The 14,667-nt window shown below is 56.0% G+C and overlaps 1 protein-coding gene across 7 annotated transcripts in view; it reads left to right on the plus strand.

Moving 5' to 3' along the window:
- PDE2A (phosphodiesterase 2A) overlaps positions 1 to 14,667 on the plus strand; it is a 92,790-nt gene that overhangs the window by 59,864 nt on the left and 18,259 nt on the right. For all 7 annotated transcript variants that reach the window (XM_038568749.1, XM_038568750.1, XM_038568754.1 and 4 more), the window contains 4 exons: positions 882 to 971; positions 4,954 to 5,042; positions 12,344 to 12,453; positions 13,291 to 13,346. In XM_038568749.1, coding sequence (XP_038424677.1) covers positions 882 to 971; positions 4,954 to 5,042; positions 12,344 to 12,453; positions 13,291 to 13,346 — 345 coding nt within the window. The remainder of the gene's footprint in view (positions 1 to 881; positions 972 to 4,953; positions 5,043 to 12,343; positions 12,454 to 13,290; positions 13,347 to 14,667) is intronic.

A 14,667-nucleotide genomic window follows, 5' to 3' on the forward strand; every position in this document is an offset into this window, starting at 1 on the left:
GCTTCAGCATTTTAATTTATTTCCAGCCACACATACACTATGGGCTCATGCTGAGCTTGTGGTTCACTAAGACCCTCAACCTTATAACATTTTCACATAAATGGGGGCCAAACCATATCTCCTTCCTCCTGTGGTTAATCATTTTGCTTTTTGAACACAGACCCAGCCATCCACAGAAGAGAACTTCAAGGGCTAGCGGGGAGGGCATGGCTGAGTGGACAGTATGAGTCATGAGCCTGCCTTGGCCCTGGGTCCCCTGTTCCATTACCTTTCTTTTTGATCCCTGTGGCTCAGCCAAGTTAAAAGAGTGAGAAACATGGACCTTTTTTGTCTCTGTTCCGGCTGTCCAAGGACAAGGCCTGTTCCTGGGATGCGAAAGCTCTGAGGCAGTCAAGGCTGACTTCTCCTTCCTCCTTTATCTTGCCAGAGGCTGGCCCAACTGTGTCTCTCCCACCTTGTGAGCTCATGTACCCCTTGGGCTCTCGCTACTCCCAACCCAGTATTCAAATTTGTTTTTTTGGGGTTTGCTTATTTTGCTTTGTTTTAATATGGAAGGAGGTGCTCTCCCTACTATGCCAGAGTTGTCCTTGCGGATGGGGGCGAGACTACACTTGACCTCTTGACCTACTGTGAGCACTTTGCAGAGTCTCTGGTCCTTCTCTGAGCCCCCTTTGGTCCATCTGTAAGATGAGTGGACTTAGAGATACTAGGGCCTTAAGACTTCTTGGGTTCCGAGATTTTAAGACCTTGGGATCCAAGTGTCTGAGAGCCCTGGGCTCTGGTTTACAGGGAGAGTCTGTGCTCCTAGCTGCATGGGCAGATGGGGCTGCCCTGGTCTGCCTGAAGAAAGCCCTCACTGCTCTTTCCTCTCTTCCTTCCAGGATGCTTTGTTGAGCCTGGGTGCTGTCATCCACATTGCAGGCTTCCGGCGGGCTGTCAAGGAGGCCCTCTCAGCCGTGCTCCCCAAAGTGGTAAGTGCCTGGCCCCGCAATCCCCTCACCCCCCAAATCTTTGCCCAGCTCCTTGCTGTATCTTCCATATAGTCGAGAAGGAAGGAGGAGGCAGGGTCTCTGCCCAGAGGACTCTCCTAGGGAAGTGAAGGGTTTGGGTGAGTGTTCCGAGAGGGTGTCCTGGAGGAGAAGGGCGGGAGCTGAGTCCCAAAGAATGAACTTAAATAGGAATTCTGAACTGTCAAAGACAGAAGGGGACTTAGAGCTTAATTGGAAAGATCATGTCTCAGATAATGGAAAGGATTCCCCTAGGATAATAGTTAGAACATAGTGGAGTCAGGTGGGCTTTGGGATATGTAGCAGAAGAGGTTGAGGGTAGACATGCAGAAGAACTTTCTTGATGTCAAGTCCAGCAGTGCTTGGAGTGAGGCACAGCTTTATTGAATGAGTCTCTGTGAAGTTGAAGTATCCTGCCTGGAGATGGGAGGCTGGACAAGATGACCTCTAGAAACCTTTAGGCTTCTCTCTCACCTATCCCAACATCGTGGATGATTGGAGATTGGGGGCAGGTGGAGGGTAGCTGTTTGGGCCCATGGTAGCCTGGCCTCCTTGGTTGTCTGGGCCCAGAGTGCCTTGGTGAGGGGACTGTGCCTCTTTTGACCTGCCCAGGCCATTCCTCAGCCTGGCTCTGTTGGCCACTGCTCACCCCTTAGGCAGTAAGATGAGCAAACTGGCCCTGAGACCCGAAGCTGCCCTGTCCCAGCAGTCAGCCTGGTGGGGGAAATCTGAACCAGCTGAAGGAGCAGAGAAGACTTCCCGGAGGCGGAGATGCCTGACGTGGGTCACCATAGCCTGGAATCTTCTCTTCCCTACTCTAGATAGCAGTCAAGGGCAGCCTCTGCCAAAATGTGACACCCCTCATGCCCCATCCCCACCCCTGCAAGCCCACTGTATCTGAATCTGCTTGATAAATGAACCTCCAGAGGCCCAGAGAGGGAGGGTGCCTCACCCAAGGTCACACAGCATGACAGGGACAAATGGGGCTTGGCACCTAAGCCCCATTCTCTCTCCTCAGCTCTGCCTTCTCAAACCTTCTAGAAGTTCAGAGCCCAGGAGGAGGGCTAATGAGTGAGCATTATTGAGTGTGAAATTGGTAGGAAGTGGGTGGTGTGTTGGCGCCCAAAAATAAATCCTCCCAGAGAAGGCGAGGACTGAGGCAACATCTGGCCTGGGATGGAGAAACATCTGGAAAGGAAGGGGTGGGGGGATGGTTAGCAGGTCAGCAGCTACAAGGCTGCCCTGGGCCCTCTGTGGCCATTGAGGCTGCCCTGGGAGGGGTCAGGAGGAGGTGACTAGTTAGGTCTTCATAGGCAGGGTACCTGGTGGCTCTGCCAGTACAGATACCCTGAACCAGATTAATTGTACCCCCAGAGCTGGGGGCTTGGAAGACAGCTGTGATCCAGGCAATTAGGGTCCAGGAACAGTGGGACAGGTCTCCCTTAGCTCATCCAAGAGACCTGTACGAGCTAAGGGAGCCCTGTCTTTGGGGAGCTGTGGTTTAATTGGGTGGAGGGCCTCGGCACACCCCTTCTCCTGAAGGGGTCCCTCCCCCCACCCACTTCCCCCACACCTCCTCAAGAGGGGTAGAGACATGGAAGTGTGATTTGCCCTTTGTGAGGGGTGGGTAGATGAGAGGTCTCTACTGACCACAGGGGGTTGGGGGAGATGGGAGATCTGCTCTGCCCCTAGAGAAGGGAGGGGAGATGGGAGACCTGCTCTGCCCCCCAGAGAAGGGAGGGGGATGGGAGGTTCTGCTCTGCCCCCCAGAGAAGGGAGGGGGATGGGAGGTTCTGCTCTGCCCCCCAGAGAAGGGAGGGGGATGGGAGGTTCTGCTCTGCCCCCCAGAGAAGGAAGGGGGATGGGAGGTTCTGCTCTGCCCCCAGGGAATGGGGGTGGGGGGAGCTGGAGGTGTCTGCTCTGCTCACAGGGAGTTGGAGGGGAACTGAGAGGGTTCCAGTCTGCCTCCTAGAGAAAGGAGGGAAGACGGGGGATCTGCTCTGCCCCCAGAGAAGGGAGGAGATGGAGGCGGCTGCTCTGCCCCGGGAAGACGGGAGGGTGGGGCAGTGGGGGAGGGGTCTCCATAGTCCCCCTCTCTGAGGAGAGCCAGCACCTGGCTCCCTCATCAGCACCCATTGTGGCAGGCAGCCCTGAATGCAGATGGTGCTGATGTGTCTGCGATGGTTCCCTCCTTCTCTCCAATAAACTCAGCTAATTTTAACCCACAGGGCTGAGAGTGAGGGGGTGGGAGGCAGAGGGACATCCGGAAGTGATGAGGATCTGTCCTCCCTGCTTCCCCACCCCCTGTGTAGCCACTTCTCTCTCTCTCTCTCTCTCTCTCTCTCTCTCTCTCTCTCTCTCTCTGCCAAGGCCAGGCTCTCTCTCCCTGTGACTCTGGGTGCTGGGGAGTGTGGGGGGGTCCTCCTAACATCTTTGGGCTAGATGCCTCCAGCCCCTCTCAGGCTGCTGCAAAGACTGGAGGACCAGAAGGAGGTAGGACAGAGATGAGGAGACCTCCAGGCCTGGCCTATGCCTGCCCCTCTCACTCCTCTCAGGCCCTATCCTCCCAGCCCACACCACCAGTGAGTTGGCTCCAGTTCTCTGGAAGTGGGACTGGAACAACTCCTGGGACTTGGAGGGTAGGGACAGCCAAAGATAACAAGAGTGGCTGGCAGGATTGTGGGCTCTCACAGTGGCCAAAGAGTAATTGCTTCGACTAGATTCCACACTTAACTGCCAAACTTACTGCAGTGGGTCTTCGACACCCAGCTCCAGTGTCATCTCTTCCAGAAGCTCTCCCTGATAGCATCAGGAGAGAGGAGAGCCCGCACACACCAGCCTCCAAGAAAACAGTGCCCCTCAGGATACTTAGCTGGGCATGTGGGTGCCCCGAACTGGGGCACGGTCTCTGCTGGGCAGCACTGGCCTCAGTGTCTCCCTCTGCACCCAGCATGCAAGGCAGTGGGGCGCTCGCTGAGGCTGTGCTGATGGGGTGATGGGAGTTGTCTATGGATCCCTTGGGGTAGCCAGTCCTGCTTGGAGGGAATGTGGTTTTTTACCCACGGGTCGGCGAGGGCAACCACTTCTGCTAGCGTGTGCCCAGAACCAAGGCCAAGATGTCAAGACGGCTCTGGGCCCTTGAGGAAGGCACATTGACAAGCAGAAGACTTGACAACTTTGAATAGAGCTTTGATCTCACTTTAGGGAGTGATCATTCCAGAATATGCACCTGCTCCTACCTCTCAGCACTCACAGCAGCCTCCCCTCAGCTATGTTTATGGGCCCTGCTGACCCCAGGGCCACTTCCTGTGTCCCCTGCCTCCACTGTCAGTTCCATAAATACTCTGTGCTCTTTACACTTATCTGCTACTCAGCCCGCCCAGAAGCCGTTCTTCTATGCCTCCCCTCATTCCCCAAATGTGTCTAATTTTCACTGCATTACAGCTTTAAGGTCACTTCCTCCAGGAAGTCCTTCTGGCTTGAGTCACAGTGTGCAGTTTCTTGTAGAATTATTTGTGTCTCTGAGGTAGGAGGGAAGCCTCCAGGGCATTCTGAGCCCCCTCCTGCCATACAGCCTTGGATGGACCACTGTTATAGTTTGCTGAGGCTGGAGGCACAGCAGGGAAATACCTTGGGGCGGGTGGTGGATGGGATTTGTCTACACTTTCAGCCTTTTAGATTCTCTCCCTGACACTTTGGACTTGGGGTGATAGACAAGGAAAGCCAGCAGGGTCATGGGTCACTGCCTGCCCAGAGCCCCTCCAAGAGGAGGGGTAAAGGAGTGTTTCCATGCTGGCTGCCTGTTAGAATTCCCTGGGGAGTAAAAACAGTTACTTGAGCCCACGGCCACAGGGTCTGTGACCTTATCACCCAGATCCCTCTCTGGGCTGGGACAGGGCAGCTGGGAGGGCTCTCCGCAGGATCTCACCAGTGCCTTCTGTCCTAGGAGACCGTCTACACCTACCTACTGGATGGGGAGTCCCGGCTGGTGTGTGAGGACCCCCCCCACGAGCTGCCCCAGGAAGGGAAAGTCCGGTGAGCCATTCTGTATCCCATTGTCTCTCATACAATCAAGTATCTCAGGCCTGGGTCGGGGGTGGAGAGTGGGGGGTGGAGGGGACTTTCCAAAGCCATCCAGTCTGACTCTCCCCATCCAGTTGGCCTCTACTTCCCTGCCGGCTGGGTCACTGACTCCCCATAGAGGGAAGAAGCAATGTCTTTTCTCATGTTGTGTTGGGGCAGTGGGCAGCACAGGGGAAGTGCCAACTGGTAGGTGTTCTTCTAGAAACCTAGAGAGCTCTTCTAAAGTGCCACAGTCTCCTCAGAGCCCAGTCTCAGAAGGTCGGGGCTACAGTTTATCATTAGAACCCCAGCAGGCTATGAGAACCACCTGGGAGGTTCTCACAGAATCATAGAATGTTAGACCTGCAAGAGCACGTGGTGTCAACCCTGTGTCTGAGCACAGGGGGATCAGAGACAGTGTCCTGCTGTGGGTTCTGAGCCCCACTGCCTGGGTTCAAGTCCCAGTTCCCTTTTACTACCTGTATAATCTAGGGCAAGGTGCTCCTCCTCTCTGGGCCCCAGGTATCCTGTTTGTAAGTGGTGATAATGACAGTACTCACCTCATAGGGTTGCTGCGAGGATTAAATGTTTAACACAAGCACTTAAAACCACATCCATTAGAAATGCTAAGTGTCTGGTTTTGTTTTTGGCAGGATAGAATGTCGGAATCCCTGACGGTAGGCTCGGTAGGCTCGCTGCTCTGTGGTCCCCTGATGCCTCCTAGCCTATTGAAGTCAGCCTCCTTATCTTCCATCCTGAGACATGTCCAAGGCCTCATACCTGGTGTGAGACAGAGCGAGGCCTGGGACACAGTCTCCTGGTTCCTGGCCATTTAGGGGACAGTCAGGGGAAGTGGAACTTGTCAGATGAGAAAGTGTTGGCAGGCAGGAGTGCTGGTCTAGAGGAGGTCAGGTCACAGAGGACATGGTCACTGCCTTCGAAGCACTGCAGGGCCATCATGGGCCTGGGGAGCACTAGGTCAGGAGCTGAGGGCAGAGTGGACATCAGTGGGGGTTACTAGAAGGCAGCACTCCACTCCCCGGGGGAGGGCTTTTCCAACAGGCCAGATGGTTCAGAGATAATGGCTTTTTGAGGTAGTAGCTGAGGCCAGTAAGGCACTCTCTTTTCCTAGAGGCCATGGGAAAAAATTGCTGTTTGGGGATGCCCGAGGTCCTGGTGCTGGGGATGCCAGGGGTCTTGAGGCCCCTTCTGGCACTTGGAGTTCTGGATTCCTAGATGCTGATCTCTCTCTAGCCCTTCCTCATGGGAGGGGGTGGTGCCTCTCCAACAACCCAGAGCCTTCCCATTTGGTCCCCCTATGGGATGGGTGGTAGGTGATACTGTCCCATTCAGCATCTCCTGATGACTCCTTCCCTCAAGAACTGTGTGAACCAAGCTAGCCATGCCCCTCTCTGGCTTCTACTGCCCCATCTGTGAGATGGCAGGATAGGGCTGACAGGTCTTTGGAATCTTGAGGAAAAAGAATGCTATAATGCTATCATATCCACTTTTCTCCTCAGGGCCAGCACCCCTACTGCTAAGAACTTTGCTTCCTAGGAGCTTGCTCCATCCAAGAAGTTTCCTTCAAGTGGACTGGGGAGGCGTGCCTGGGAGAGGGATGCAGGGCCATAAGCTCAGAAGGCAGGAGGGGAGCACCCTGCAGGGTTTGCTCTGTTCCTTCTGAACCCGCAAATGCTCCCCTGAGGCTTTCTGCTGTGAGATGGGGTGGGCGGGGGGGTCTGTGGTCCAGGCATCTTGGAGAGGTCTCAGATCTTCTGCACTCTCAGTATTCCCCAATGCCCCCTCCCCGACTCCAGACCTAGTAAAGCTTTTGGAAAAGATACTGGGTTAAAAAAAAAGGGGGAGGGGGGGCAGCCCTGGTGGCTCAGCGGTTTAGCGCCACCTTCAGCATGATCCTGGAGACCTGGGATCGAGTCCCATGTCGGGCTCCCTGCATGGAACCTGTTTCTCCCTTTGCCTGTGTCTCTGCCTCTCTCTCTCTGTGTCTCTCATGAATAAATAAATAAAATTTATTTAAAAAAATAAAAATTAAAAAGGCAATTAAAAGTGAGTGTTCCAGTGCAACTAGCCCAGAGTTCAGTGGAGATGAAGAGGTGTCTGCTGGGAGACAGGGCTCAGAAACCCCAGGAGTTGTAGAAGAGCCCGACAAGGGGCAAAAGGGGATGCACGCACATCCCAGGGGACACAGAGATCACAATTTATTCAGCCAGCAAGGATTAAGGGTGAAGGTTTAGGCCAGTCCTCTCTTCTGAAATCTGCGCTCCATCACTGCCCCCTCTGCCCGTGTCTGGTGCTGAGTCTACCTCCAAGGCCAGGGCTAAGACCTAGCTAGGTATGTGGAATAGGGAAGAGCACTGGAATGGGAGTCAGATAGGCCTGGAGTCTAGCCCATCCCTGCCTCCCTGTATCCGCTTCCAAATCTGTTTTCTTCTCTCTAGAACAGAGATATCAGTAGGCCCTGTCTTTTGATGTAATGAGATGACGGATGCCCAGGACCTGGCACAAGTCGGAGCTCAGTGGTTGCTGGTCACCCTCCACCCCAGGTCCCAATGTCCTCATTGGGGTGACCTTGAGAAAACTCCTTCTCTTATGGCTCCCATCTTTTTCTATAAAGTGAGGGTGCTGGGTGCTGGGTCTTTCCAATGGTGACCCCTGTGGTTTGGGCCCCAGCAGGAGACTGGGCAGCTGCCTCAGGCTGAGGTGCAGCTCCAGCCTCTGGCTGTGCCCAGTGGAGGGGGCACCGCTCCAGGAAACCCTGGAGGGCCGTCAGGGCTGGGAAACAGCGGCAGGTGTGAATAGAGGTGGGTCATAAAGACAGATAAGGCCCAGGAAGAAGGGGCAGAGGATGTGCTCGGTGTGGTGTGACAGTGGCAGGGGAGATAGTCCAAGGGGGATGGGGAGGCCCCTCCTGCCACCACCCCATCCCCTCCGTGGCTCACAGGGGCCCAGGTTCATTTCCACACTGTGTTTTGGGTTCCCTACCCCCTCATGCTGGTCACACCTCTTCTCTTGAGCAGAGTCCTTCCCTGTGTGACTCCATCTCACTCATCCAGCCACATTTCCCTTATCTCACACGACCCAGGCCCAGCTGGAAGTGCTCTAGGAAGCCTGCCGTATAGCTCCCCCAGCACTGAGAAGGATCCAGTTTCCAGAAAAGGTGTCTGGGCCGCAGTGGCCTCCCTCTGGGTTGGGTCTTTCCACAAGAACAATGGGCTGGGAGTTGGGGGGCCTGGGATCCAGGAAGGAGTGGCTGTGACCACCAGGCCAAGGGTCCACTCTGGGCCTCCATCCGTTCCTGAGAGTCAGTAAGATGGGACACTGCCCTGGGTGAGGGTAGGGCCAGCTCTGAATTCCAGGGCCCAGAGGGGAGAGCCTCCTGGAAAGTGGAAGGCTGTCTGTGGTAGGACCTTCCTGGAAGTCAGCTCCCTCATCTTGGTGCCTCCTCAATCCCTCAGCCTATTTCGGTCTCCAGCCCGCCCGCCTGCCTCCTCTTAGTGTGTCTCCTGCCATCTTGAAGCCTCTCACTATCCGCTGCTGGGTGTAGCGCGAAGTCTGGGGCCTTTCAGCTGCCAAAGGGACACCATCACCCACAGCAGCCCAGCTGCTTGTCTCCCTTTGCTACCATTTGGGGGTCCTGGTGCCCCACCTTGAGAAATGTCTTCCTCAGAGCTGACCAGGTCCTCTTTCACTGCAGAATCTGTGGGTCCCTCTGATTTGTCTCAGGGGACACAGGGAATAGTCTCTTCCCATCCCTGGAGTCTCACGTTCTGGGAGAGGACAGGGGACAGGAGGGTCCAGGTCTTGGCCCAGATCATAATTTGTCTCTAAGAGAGATGAAAAGTCAGAGCGAGGTTGAGGCCCCTGGAGGTGAGGGGTGGGGTGCTCTGTAAGAGGGATGGGGCCTCACCAGAGAAGGGGCTCAGAGGATTGGAAGGGGGCCTGGGCACTCAGCTCTTTCCAGGCCATTGACCCTACCTACAGAAAGCCTTTTTCTCTACTCTTGCCACTAAACAAATAATTGTTAAAGGGACGGAACTGTCATAAAGTCCACGCCCGTTCCTCTCCCCACTCTGTGCCCATCTGTCTTTATCGTCACTGGGGCAGCCATGACCACCCAGGCACTGGGGCTGAGTCATTAGCTTTCAGCCTGGACAGCTGGCCCCTGGGCGTGGAGTCCCCTCACCCTCCACCATCGGCCTGGCATCTGGGACAGGAGGATAGAGGAGTCAGGAGGGAAGATGTGGCAGGGCACAAGGTCCTAAGTTGAGTCAGGAACCTTTGGGGTGGGAGTATAGACACAGCCCCCACCCCCATCTCAGTTGGGGAGATTCAGCCTGGGCACTTCCCTTCCCTTGCCCTTCCAGTCTGTGGCTGTCTTTAAAACCCCCAGAGGGGCTACAGTTCTGGAAAGGGTGCAGCCGAGGAAAGGGCTCCCATGGGCATGGGCTGGGATGAGCATGGCCCAGCATAGACCAGCCTGGGACTGTGGGATGTGGCCTGGCCAGGTAGGGCAGGTTGCAGAGCAAGGTGCCAAGGTGAGGGGACTCCAGAGGGTTTAGTCCCCTTGGAGGCACCGGGGCTCCATGAATGATCTGGGCAGAGTCAAGGCTGACCTGCCCCAGCCCAGCCTTTCGTCTGCTGCTGTCCTGGGACCCCTGAGACCACAGGCTCTCACTGCCAGGACGTTTCCAGCCTCTCAGATCCTCCCTGTCTAATGAGAGTTTTACCCAGCAGCTAAACAGATTAACCTGAGAGCAAACCTGCCCCTTACCTCCCCCTATGCAAGTCTGTTCTGGGGCTCCCAGTGCCCTCAGGATCACGCCCGGCTCCCCAGGCCCTCTGCAGCCTTGCTCTCTGCCATCCGGCCACACTAACCTCCTTGCAGTAGGGCAATCCAGCAGCCACACGGTCTTTCTCTCCTCTGAGCCTCTACACAGGTAGTTCCCCCTGCTTGCACATCCCTTCTCCTCAGCCTCGATAACCTCTGCATGTTCTTTAGGACCCAACTCAGCATCGCCTCCTCCAGGAAGCTTTCTCTGACACTAATTCCATGCAGGACAGTTATGAGAGATGCATGGGAGGTGATTCACCCATTGAATGGGGGAGGTGAGGAAGAGGAGGTAGCTAAGGACAGTTTGTGGACAAGCTACAAGGGACCTGATGGGTGGTTGTGCCACTTTCTGTGGGGGAGAGAACAAGTTCAGGTTGGGACTAGGTGCCTTTGTCAACGTCACGGACATCTAGGGCAGGCTTCCAGGAGGCCTTGGGGTATCTGGGGTCCTATCTGGGGTCTGGAGTTTATGAGAGTGGGGGGTTGGGGAGTCATGGGGCTGTGAGCACAGAGGAAGAAGTTTTGTGCAGAAAAGAAAAAAGACTGAGGGCAGACTCCTTTATCGGGTTCCCCAGGAGAAAGGGGATGAGGCCAAGGTAACTCTGGTCAGGGCAGGGGGTTGGGATGGTAGGAATGGGGGAGTCAGGGGTCAGTGGGATGAAGTGACAGGTTCACTGACCAGCAGCATAGGGACCAGCGCCACCTTGTGGTCACCCAAAAACCAGACTGCAGGAAGCCAAGTGGCTGCATGGGTTCAGCAAGAGAGGGTTTGCCTGGGGGTCACCAAGGAAGGCACCTGCCCCCAGAAAGCCCCAGTCTTTAGCAGTTTAGTCATCAGGAAGCATGGCTGCACTGCCCTCCTGCCACCCTAGATTCCTATTCCTTCCTGGGATGATTGGCATAGTTGGACAGCGCAGAACCAGAGCCTAGCACTCTAGGAGCCTAATGGTCCAGAGTGCCAGGGCTAGAGGGTAGGAGGTACCACCGGTTCTTGTAGATTCTAGACCAAGAGACCGGGAGGGAGTGGATCCAGTTCAGAATACTGCACGATCTCTACCAAAATGCTCAACCTCTTTGTCCTCAATTTCTCTAGAAGCTGTGACCTGATCAGGAGACTTGTAGGCTGCCCCCTCTCTTTTTTCTCAACTGGCCTTTGCTTGGCTCCCCTGAGTGACCCCATATGCCCCCCAGGCTTCTCTTCTTTTCAGGCCAGGCAGTTCCTACAAACACAATTAAGTAGAGGCAGCATGAGGGATGAGGAACCCAGGACAATTAATCATCAGGGAGTGACAGTTGGTGAAAAATCAGGCACTTAATTAAGCAGGAAGAGCTAGAGGCCAGGGGAAGGGTGGTATGTGTGGTGAGGGCAGATAGAAAGTCATTCTTCCTACACCATCTCTCCTCCCTGCCCCCTTCTTCACACCTACCCCCATTCACACTAATCCTGTTGGAAGCTCATGCCCCCTCAGGTCTTTAGAAAGATTCTAGCACACTAGTTAAGAGTATGGACTCTGGGCAGCCCTGGCCAGCGGTTTAGCGCCACCTTCAGCCTGGGGTGTGATCCTGGAGACCCGGGATCCAGTCCCACGTCAGGCTCCCTGCTTGGAGCCTGGTTCTCCCTCTGCTTCTCTCTCTCTCTCTCTCTCTCTCTCTCTCTCTGTCATTAAAAAAAAAAAAAAAGAGTATGGACTCTGGTGCCGACTGCCTGGGTTCAAATCCTGACTCCACCACTTATTAGCCATGGGACCTTGGATAGGTTCTTAACCTCTCAGTGCCTTAGTTTCTCCACCTGCAAATGGAAAATGATGATAATATTGAATTCATAGGATTGTCAGGAATTCTGAGTTAATCTATAGGAGTTGCTTGGACTGTGCATGGCACATAGGGAGTGAAGGATAAACTCAAGTTAGGACAGCTATCTCTGGAGTCCTCCTGTGCTTAGCACTGCAGGTTGCTCTAGAATGTTTTCTTTTTCTCTTTTCTTTTAATTGAAGTATAGTTGATATGCAGCGTTACACTAGTTTCAGGTGTATAGAATGGCTTTCTGAGGATGGAGATGGTTAGTATTCTACTCTCCTCCACACTCTGTCTCCCTGGGAGGCTTAGAGAGGTAGGTCACTTGCCCAAGGTCAAGTAGTAGCCACAGCAGGATTTAATGTAGGCAGCCTAGCTCTGAGTCCTTGCTTTATTTGCTCTGGGGGACCTGCACTAGGCCCACACCCACCAGCAAGAGGTACCAGGAGCCAGATGCTACACGGTCAGGTCAGGGTTCCCATCTCTTTTATTTGTGTCCACCCTACAGCAGGTTAAATTGTCTAGATCCTTGCAGATGTGCAGGGTCCAGCCTGCTGTGCGTCCCCAGGCTGGGGTCTGCTCCTATGTAATCCAGGGACTGAGAGATGGGATGGCATCCTCTTTTCAGAGAGGCTGTGGTCTCCCGGAAGCGGCTGGGCTGCAATGGACTGGGCCCCTCAAATCTGCCAGGGAAGCCCTTGGCCAGGCTGGTGGCTCCACTGGCTCCTGACAGCCAAGGTAAGGACTGGGAAGTGGGCAGGGGCAGGGAGGGACTGTGCTCCTGCTCCCGAGATCACGTCTGTCTTCTATCCCTGTCTTCATCTCTGTCTCCATCTTTCTCTTGCCTGTGTCTCCAGCAAATCCTCTAATTCTCTCCCTCTTGTGCTACTAACCTCTCTGAGCCTCCGTTTCCTGATCTGTAAAATGGGGATGAGAGAACCTACCTTGAGGGGGTGTTTTGAGGAGGAGCAAATGAGATAATGCATGTTAAGGGCCTGGCACATACGAGGGCTCAGTGGCCAGTGGCCACAGTGATCGTGTGCTTGTGTCTATTGCTAGATGGGCTGCGTTGTTGTCATGCTCTCTCTGTCACTGTCTCTGTTTTTCTTTCTCTTCCTCTCCACACCCCCTGTCCGCCATGTCTCTCTGCCTCGTGTCTCAGCCTCTCTAGGTCTCTGTCCTCTGTCTCGATGTGGAAAGTGCACAAGACTGGGAGTCAGGAGACCTGACTTGCTGTGTGATCTTGGGCAAGTCACTTCCCCTTTCTGGACCTCACTTTCCCAATCTGTAAAATAGGGGTGCTCAGCCTTTCCTGCCTCCTGCCCTCTCAGGGTCGCTGGGGGTGGTGGTCACAGGAGAATTGTGAAGTGAGGGGGCTTCCTTCCATGCAGGGGACATTGCTGTGGTTGTTCTGTTGCTGCCTCAGGACCCCCTGTCTCTCTGGGTCTCTGGGTCTCTCTGTGTCTCTGTCCCAGCCTCTTTGTCTGTGTCTTTGTCTCCCTCCCTGGGGCTTGGCTCTGTATCTCTGAGCCTCACTGGCCCCGCAGGACCACCTCATTGCCCTCTTCCCCTCAGTGCTGGTCATGCCGCTGGTGGACAAGGAGGCTGGGGCTGTGGCGGCCGTCATCCTGGTAAGAACAGTGTGGGGTGTGGGGTGGGCTGGGGGAGACAGAGCAAGTGCAGTGGATGGAGCCTGTCTGGTGTGTGTGTGTGTGTGTGTGTGTGTGTGTGTGTGTAGAGCAGCAAGCTGGGCGGGAGTTGGGGAAATGGGGGCCTGGGAGGAGTTTGGGCTTCCCCACACCCCAGCGCTCCGGCCTACCTTGAGTGGTCAGGACAAAGTCGTTGGCCGGGTTAGCCACATTCCGAGACATGCACAAGCCCCATTTGCACCTCTCAGCCCCCTGTGAGCTAGAAGTGCAACCCTTGCTCCCTCTTTGGCATCCTCCCCTCCGGGTTAGAGGCGGGGGGCTGTGTCCACAGAAGGCCGGAGAGACACCGAGGAAGGGTGGATTGCGGTGGGGGGGCGGGGGGGGGGTGCTGACAGAGCGTGGGACGGCCGGTCGGATTCCGGGGGCAGGAGGGGGGGCTACGGGAGGGGCTGCCTGAGAGAGCTTGCAGCCCCACGCCAGAGGCGGGCGGAGAGGGCTTCCTGGAGGGGGTGATGGGGGAAGGGGAGATGCGCTGCCTGGGAGGGGGGGCGTCAGGCCGGAACCCAGGCCCCCAGGCCGGGGCTCCCCCGTGCCCTCTGCTGCCCCCTGGCGCAGCTCTCGGGCTTTCTGCTCCGGGGGCAGGGCTCGGCTGAGCCTGGCGGGGCGGGGGCGTGAGCGTTCACAATCACTGTCCCGTCCCCGGGACCGAGGGTGGGCGCCCCAAATGGCCATTATTGGGAGTAGGCTTCACCGAGGCCGCCACCACCTCGGTGGGAGCAGCCCGGGGGGCGGGACAGATGAAGAGTGGGTCCTCGTGCGCCCGTGGGACTCCTCCCGAGCTCATTAAGCCAGAATTAAAGGTTTCCGAGGCGCCTGACCTTTCCGGAGCTGCTGGCGGGGGAGGGCAGTGGGAGTGGGGGGCGGCCGCGGGGAGGGGTGCTTGGCTGGGTCTCCGGCGCCCCATCTGCCCGCGGAGGGAGCCGCCCGCACCCTTGGTTTCTCCCGCAAGCTGCTCCCCACCCCCAGCTTCTGTTCCCGCAGGGGACGGATCTGCTGTTGGCACCGAGCTCTCAGCGAGGCTTCCCTCCCTCTTTTGGTCCCAATCTGGGCCAGAGCTGGTGGCTTGGAAGAGGACCAGGGCCGGGGCAGTGGGCGGAGGTGGGCGGTGGGCGGTGGTACCTCGGGCGCCCACCTCTGCTGAGGGAGCAGAGTCTGGGAGGGACAGTGAGGGCTGGGCCAGAAGGCAAGCAACTGCAGCAAAAGGGACGTTTGGAGTTTGTTCATCTTGCGGGCAGGAGGATGG

Source organism: Canis lupus, chromosome 21, assembly GCF_011100685.1.
Source record: "Canis lupus familiaris isolate Mischka breed German Shepherd chromosome 21, alternate assembly UU_Cfam_GSD_1.0, whole genome shotgun sequence".
Lineage (NCBI taxonomy): Eukaryota > Metazoa > Chordata > Mammalia > Carnivora > Canidae > Canis > Canis lupus.